Here is a 7,830-nt window from a genome sequence, read left to right on the forward strand (position 1 = left end):
CAGAACTGGATTAGTTCTGCAGCACACACTCCCATCACTGGTCCACAGAGGCTCAGTTCTTATTGATTGACCGATGACCAATTACTGAGAATCCTAATATAATAAACACCCATGAACCCACTGCCTGACATAGAAATGAGAATATCATCAATAATTGGCCATGAACTTCTTGGGGCAGCCACTGTTGGGATTGTGTGCTCCTTATTCTGTTACTTTCTAGAAAAAATAGAGTTGAGTCATATCTCTGTGTATTCCTGAAATGTGTGTTTTCTAATTTAGTAATTTCTGATGATATGAAAAAGGAATTATTCTGAATGTAATCTGGAACTTGCTTTTTCCAGTCTGTGTTGTGCTGGTGGCATTCTTCCGCATTTCCCCTCTCTGGACTGCATTCTCCTTCTGGGGGGCTCTGCTGTGGCTGTCTCAGGTTAAACGTTCCCCAGTAGATGGGCCAGCCCTCTTGCCCCAGGAGTCTGCTATTCCAGATAGTATAGCCCAGAGCTGTCCCCGAAGGGCATTCTCACTACTGGCTATCTTAGATTCCAAGCTTTTTATTTGCCTTGGTGGCAGGTGTTGAGTTTAGAGTTGAAAAGCTGGTTTCATCATCTTTTAGGCAAGGTGATCAGGGACCTATTGTGTTGTTTAAATTGGGGGGCTTTGGATAAAACTGAGCAAGAAATGGAACCAATCAATCCAGACGTATAAATGCTTGCAGCTGAACACATTCAAACCCATGAACACATGCAATGTGTGCACTATACAACATGCACACACTTAGGCACACATGTAAGCACTCTGGTACCCCAGTCTGGGAGTTGGAGGTGAAACTGGAAATCAGAGCATGAGAGGAGGGAGGGCTGGTGACCAAAAAATGCTTCTAGAGGGAAGCATGAATGAGGCCTGGCTCAGCCCCCGCCCTCCAGAGCTGTGGGGCCCTCAGGGCCACTTGGAGCCCACGTTATGTGCTGCTAGTGCTCCACATGGGGCATGTGTTAGTGAGTCCAGGTTTTTGCGTGGACATATTTGTTTCTCTCTCTTGGGTGAACGTCTAGGAGTGGAATAGCTGGGTCATATGCTAAGTGTCTTTTTGCCAACACTGGCCTGTCCTGATAAATGCAGCTTTATAGTAGGTCTTGAAATCAGCTGGTGTGAGTTCTCCAATTTTGTTCTTCTTTTAAGAAGTTGTTTAGGCTACTCTAGTTTCTTTGTCTTTCCATATAGATATTTGAATAAGCTTATCAATATCTGCAGAATTTGTGTTGAGATTTTGATTGGGAGTGTATTGAAACTATAGATCAGTTTGGGGGAGAGTTGACATACCCAGCAATCCATAACATGGTCTATTTATTTAGGTTTTCTCTGATTTTTCTCATCAATATTTTGTAGTTTTCAATGTATACATTTTATTTCCCCATAATTTACCCATAAGTATTTTATAATGTTTAACGTTATTATGGTGCTATTTTTAAGTTTCAATTTCTGATTGTTCATTGCTAGTATATTAAAATACATTGATTTTCGTATATTGGCATTTTTTCTTTGACCTTGTTAAATTCACTTACTAGTTCTTGTAGCTTTATTGTAGAATGTTGGGGATTTTCTAGGTAGACAATAATGTAATATGCTAATAGAGACTGTGTTATTTCTTCCTTTCCAGCCTGAATGCTTTTTACTTCACTGTTTGGGAAGTCCAGTATGGTAATAAACAGCAGAGGCAAAAGTGAATGTTCTTGCTTTATTCTTGATTTTAAGGGAAAACATATAGTCTTTCACCATTAAGTATGATATTAGCTATAGGTTTTTCACAGATGCTCTTTAAAAGAAGTTGCTTTTAATTTCTAGTTTGCTAACAGTTTTTATTCTGAATGGATGTTGAATTTTATCCAAAGCCATTTCTGAATCTATTGAGATAATAATATGGTGCTTCCTCTTTAGTCTGTTGATATGGTGAATTATATAAGTTGATTTTTTAACACTGAACCAACCTTGCATTCTTGGGATAAATCCCACAAGATCACGACCTTTTATCTCTTTTACGTATTTCTGGATTGAATTTGCTAGTATTTCATTGATAATTTTTGCGTCTATATCCATAAGAGATATTATTAGTAGTATATAGTTTTCTTGTAATACTTTTGTTCAAATTTGATGTCAAGATTATGCTGGCCCTATACATTAAATTGGGAATGATTCTTTTCCTCTATTTTCTGGAAGAGTTCATGTAGAATTGGTTATATTTCTTCTTTAAATGTTTGGTAGAATTTTCCAGGGAAGTCATTTGCCCCTAGTTTTATTGGTTGAAAGGTTTTAACTGAAAATTCAACTTCTTTAATAGATATGATACTATTCAGGCTACCTACTTCTCTGGAATAAGCTTTCACACTTAAAAAAAAAAGTGCCAATTTTATGTACATTATTAAATTTAGTGGTATGAAGTTGTTTACATCGTTCCTCTATCATGCTTTTAATAACTGTAAGATTTATAATGATGTTTCTTTTTCACTCCTAATATTGCTATTTTTTGTCTCTTCTTTCTTTTTATTATAATTTTCCTGACCAGTCTGGCTAGATGCTTATTCATTTCATTGTTCTTTTCAAAGAAGCACCTTTTGGTTTCATTGAAATTTTTTTCCATTTTCTACTTCATTATTTTTTTTGCAGATTTTTAATTATTTATTTTGCTAATTTTGAGTTTAATTTGCTTTCTTTTCTTTAAAGTGCAGACTTAGATAACTGATTTCAGGACTTTCTTCTTTGTGAATATAAGCACTTACTGATATAATTTTATCCCTCTAAACACTATTTTAGCCATGTTCTGTGTATTTTGACATGTTTTCTTTTAATTTGTATTTAAATCAAAATATTTTCTAATTTCTCTTGTGATTCTTCTTTGAACCATGGGTTATTTAGAAGTGTGTTGGTTAGTTTACATTTCTGCAGGGTGTTTCTAGTTATCATTTTGTTGTTAATGTCTAATTTAATTTCTTTGTGGTCAGAGAACATACATTGTATTAGTTCAACTTTTTTTATATGGGTCGAAGTTTATTTTACAGCCAGAATATAATCTTTTTGGTGAATGTTTCATGTGTTTGAAAAGAATGTGTATCTGTTATTATTGGGTGGAGTGTCCTAAAGGATTCATTAGGTCAAGTTGATTGACGGTGTTGTCCAGGCCTTCTGTATCCTTCCTGATTTTCTGTCTACTTGTTCTCTTGAAGCTGAAGTCCAGTGACCAATCTGATTTATCTGTTTCTACTTTCCCTTCTCAGTTTTTTTGTTGCATGTGTTTTGAAAGTTGGCTGTTTGGTGCTTACACATTTAGAATTGTTATGTTTCCATGGTGAATTGATGCTTTATCATTATGTAGTATTCCTTTATTATTAAATAATTCCTTTATCATTATACCAATATTCCTGGTAATATTTCTTTTGTGAAGTTGACTTTGTTTGATATTAATATAACCATTCCAATTTTATTTGATTAATGTTTGTGTGGTATATTTTTCCATCTGCTTACTTTTAACTTATCTTTGTTTTTATATTTAATGTGAGAATATAAATTAATCATTTATATTCTGGTAGATAGAATAGAGTTGGATCCTGAATTATTTAATCTAATTAAAAATCTCTGTTTTTTGGTTTTGGTGTTTAGATGATTTGCATTTAATTTAATTTAATTTTTGTTCTACTTAATGTAAAATATCACTTTGCCAATTGTATTCTATTTGTTCCATCTGTCCCTTTTTGTCTTCGTCCTCTTTCTATGCCACTTTTTGGTTTAGCATTCTTAGTTATTCCGTTTTATATCTACTTTTTGTATACATCTTGATATAGTTTGGATTTGTGTCCCTGCCCAAATCTCATGTTGGATTGTAATCTCCATTGTTGGAGGTGGGATCTAGTGGGAGGTGATTGGATCATGGGCGTGGATTTCTCATGAATAGTTTAGCAGCATCCCCTTGGTGCTGTCCTTGAGACAGTGAGTGAGTTCTTGGGAGACCTCGTTGTTTAAAGGCGTGTGGCCCCTCCCCTGTCTTTTTCTCTTGCTCCTGCTCTGGCCACCTGATGTGCCTACTCCCCCTTCACCTTCCAACATGCTTGTAAGTTTCCTCACAATTCTGCCTCCCCAGAAGCTGAGCAGATGCCAGTATTATGCTTCCTGTACAGCTTGCAGAACTGTGAGCCAATTAAACCTCCTTTCTTTATAAATTATTCAGTCTCAGGTATTTCCTTATAGCAAGGTGATAATAGCCTAATACGTCTTTTCAAACTTATTTGGCCTAAGATTTACAATATAAACGTTTACTGTAATAAAGTATACCTCGGGTAATATGATGCCACTTCATCTGTAAGTGGCAGGACTTTACGGCAGCGTACCTCCATGTCCTCTTTTATATTCCTTGTGCTATTGTTGCCATGTTTTACTTTTACTTATGTTAAAAATCCCACAATGCATTGTCACTATTGTTGCTCTAGACAGTCAATTAGTTACAATGCTTTTTATATTTATCTTCTTTTTTTTTTGTTGTTTTTTGAGATGGAATCTCGCTTTGTCGCCCAGGCTGGAGTGCGGTGGCCAGATCTCGGCTCACTGCAAGCTCCAACTCCCAGGTTCACGCCATTCTCCTACCTCAGCCTCCTGAGTAGCTGGGACTACAGGCGCCACCACCTCGTCCGGCTAGTTTTTTTGTATTTTTTAGTAGAGACGGGGTTTCACCGTGTTAGCCAGGATGGTCTCGATCTCCTGACCTCGTGATCCGCCCGCCTCGGCCTCCCAAAGTGCTGGGATTACAGGCTTGAGCCACCGCGCCCGGCCTTATCTTCTTTTAAAATAATATCTAGAGCTCTTCTTTTCTTTCTCTCTCCTTTTTTCCCCCCTAAGACAGAGTCTTGCTCTGTCTCCCAGGCTGGAGTGCAGTGGTGCAATCTTGGCTCACTGCAACCTCCGCCTCCTGGGTTCAAGCAGTTCTCCTGCCTTAGCCTCCCAAGTAGCTGGGATTACAAGAGCACACTACCTAGCCTGGCTAATTTTTGTATTTTTAGTAGAGATGGGGTTTCACCATGTTGGCCAGGCTGGCCTCAAACTCTTGATCTCAGGTGATCCACCCACCGCGGCCTCCCAAAGTGCTGGGATTACAGACGTGAACCACCGCACCCAGCCAAGAGCTCTTCTTTTCTTTGTGTGAATCCAAGTTTCTATCTGCTCTCATATTCCTTGGCTCGAAGAAAATTTTGAAGAATTTCTTATAGTGCATGTGTGCTGTTAATGAAGTTTTTCAGTTTTTGTTCATCTGAAAAAGTGTTCTCTTTCATTTTTGGAAGATACTTTTAGTGTCATGGGGTCGACAGATTTTCTTTCAGTATTTTAAAGATGTACTATGGGTCGTGTGATTTCTGATTAGAAGTCTGATGTAAACCTTACCTTTGTCCTTATGCTCATAGTCTGCTTTTAAAATATGGATGCTTTCAAGATTTCCCTTTTTACCTTTGGTTTTTGTCAGTCACAGATTTAATGTGACACGTCTAGTCATTTGTAGTGGGGATACAGTTACCCAATTTGGGGTTCTCTGAACTTTTTGGATATGGGGCTTTATGTATTTCATTATTTTTAGAATATTTCTCAGCTATTACCTCTTTGAATATTTCTTCTGCCCTGCCCTCTCTTTCTTCTCTTTCAGGGACTCCAATTACATCCATAAATGAGGATTTGATATTGTCCTAGAGCTTTTTGATGTTCTGCTCTCGTCTCCCTCCACCCTCTTCTTTCTCTTTGTGTTTTAATTTGGTCAATTTATATTTACATGTGTTCAAATTCAAAGCTTCCACACCTGGTTGTATCAAGTATACTGATGAGCCCACTGAAGGAAGCCATCTTTGATATTGTATTTTGATTTTTACTATATCCACTTGATCCTTTCTTATAGTTTCCATCTGTCTCATGAAATTACACATCTCTTCATATATGGTTTTAATGCTTTACCCTTGATCCTTTAATCTATTCATTACAGTTATTTTAAAGTTTATGCCTGGTAGCTATAAAACCTGTATCACTTTACTTTTTATTTTTAGAGATAGTGTCTTGCTCTTTTACCCAGGCTGGAGTGCAGTGGTGCAATCTCAGCTCACTGCAGCCTTGAACTACGAGGCTTAAACGACTCTCCAGCCTCAGCCTCCCAATGTGCTGGGGTTATAGGTGTGAACTGTGCCCAGGCCCTGGGTCACTTTTGAATCCAGTTTTGTTGATTTCTTTGCTGACAATGACTTGGTTTTTCCTTGCTTTTTTGCATGTCTTATAATTTTTTGTTGAATATCAGACATCATCATTTCCTTCTGGAAATGCGTGTGTCTCTTTTTCTGTGAGGTCATTAGTGTGTAGGGGGAGGTGGATGAATCAATCTGGTCAGACATTGATAGTGGTTTGGGTTTTGTTGTTACTATGGTTGCCTTCAGTGCACCAGGGGCTTGTGTTTAGGGTATATCAGTGCTTGCGCTTAAGATGAGGGGTGGAGAGGTCAGTGCATTTGCTCCACCCTAAGTTTTCACACGCCCCTGCATACCTGACATTCAGAGGAGATCTCTACACACTTCTGCCTTTCCCCAGAGGCAGGCTGATGTTGCTTTTTGAGCTGTGCCTGCTCGGCTGGAGCTGGAGACAGGAGGGCTCTCTGTTGTCCTGGTCCAGTGTCAGTCTTAGGCAGGCCCTTTGCATGTGGGACTTGGAGAATGAGACTTTCTTGGACTTCCTGCTGCCCCTCCCCGGGACAGACAAACTCTGCTCTGTATTTGTGGTAGTTGTTGTTTGAAAGAGTTTCCTGCCCTCTTTGCCATGGTAATCCTTTGAGGTATTGCATGGGATCTGGGGCCCAGGACCATTTCCCATCCATCCTTCTGGGTAGAGGATTGTTTTCTTCTACCCTCCCCCTAACACTTTCCATCTGGAAGCTCTTTCTCTGGTGGTCTTTATACCCGGGTCCCAGGCATCTGGGTAGCATAAAAACACAACAGTTGTCTTCCTCATGGTGGTTTCCACCGTGTTTCCCAACATCTTACTCTCCCACAGTGCGAAGCTTGAGGACTGAGTGTGGGGACAGCACCTTCAGGCCACTCCCCCAACCAAGAACCCTCCACTTCAGCTGGGCCATCAGGAAGGCGGCTCTCTGAAGAGGTGCTGCTGCCATTAAAGTTGGTATGTACCTTCAAGGAAGGAACGTACAAAATACATGAGGATAAAAGACAGAGACGAGGTGTACAGGGACAGCTGATTTATTTGGCTCACATGGGTTTTAGTTTCCTGCTGGAGTGAGGGAAGGACTCTGGCAGCCGGGACTTCCCTGAGGGGGTTCCCAGGGTCACAGAAGATCTGAATCATTTTTCCATGTTCTCACCCCAAAGTTCAGAGGTTTCCTTGAGCATGCTTTTCAGTTGCCCCATGTGTACAGTCTGGGGGTCTGCCAGATGCTAGTTTATGGAGGGATACAGGTGTGTACCCCTGTGTACCAGGAGCAGCTGGTCAGCAGCAGGAAGGGGCGCTGCAAGAGATGGGTCTGCAGAGGACGGTGGTGCAGGGAGGCTGGCAGCACCCAGAAGATTGGCAGAAGGGAGTCACATATATGATGGGCCTGCAGCTCACAGGCACGCACACAGAGGGCTGGCAGGAGGGGGCCACACGCACAATGAGCGTGCAGCTCACGGGCACACCCACGGAGGACTGGCAGCTCACGGGCACGCACACGGAGGACTGGCAGCTCACGGGCATGTAGCAGGATGCCTGGCAGGGGCTGGGTATGCAGCAGGTTGGCTGGCAGCCTGAGGAGCAGCTGGTTTGGCACAT

At 40.4% G+C, this 7,830-nt stretch overlaps 1 protein-coding gene across 1 annotated transcript; it reads right to left on the bottom strand.

Moving 5' to 3' along the window:
* Positions 1 to 7,509: 7,509 nt before the first annotated feature.
* Positions 7,510 to 7,830, bottom strand: LOC111526898 (keratin-associated protein 12-3). Its single transcript, XM_023192911.2, has one exon. The coding sequence runs from the start codon at positions 7,828 to 7,830 to the stop codon at positions 7,510 to 7,512; it is 321 nt and encodes a 106-aa protein (XP_023048679.1).

The sequence above is a fragment of the Piliocolobus tephrosceles genome, chromosome 19, assembly GCF_002776525.5.
Source record: "Piliocolobus tephrosceles isolate RC106 chromosome 19, ASM277652v3, whole genome shotgun sequence".
Lineage (NCBI taxonomy): Eukaryota > Metazoa > Chordata > Mammalia > Primates > Cercopithecidae > Piliocolobus > Piliocolobus tephrosceles.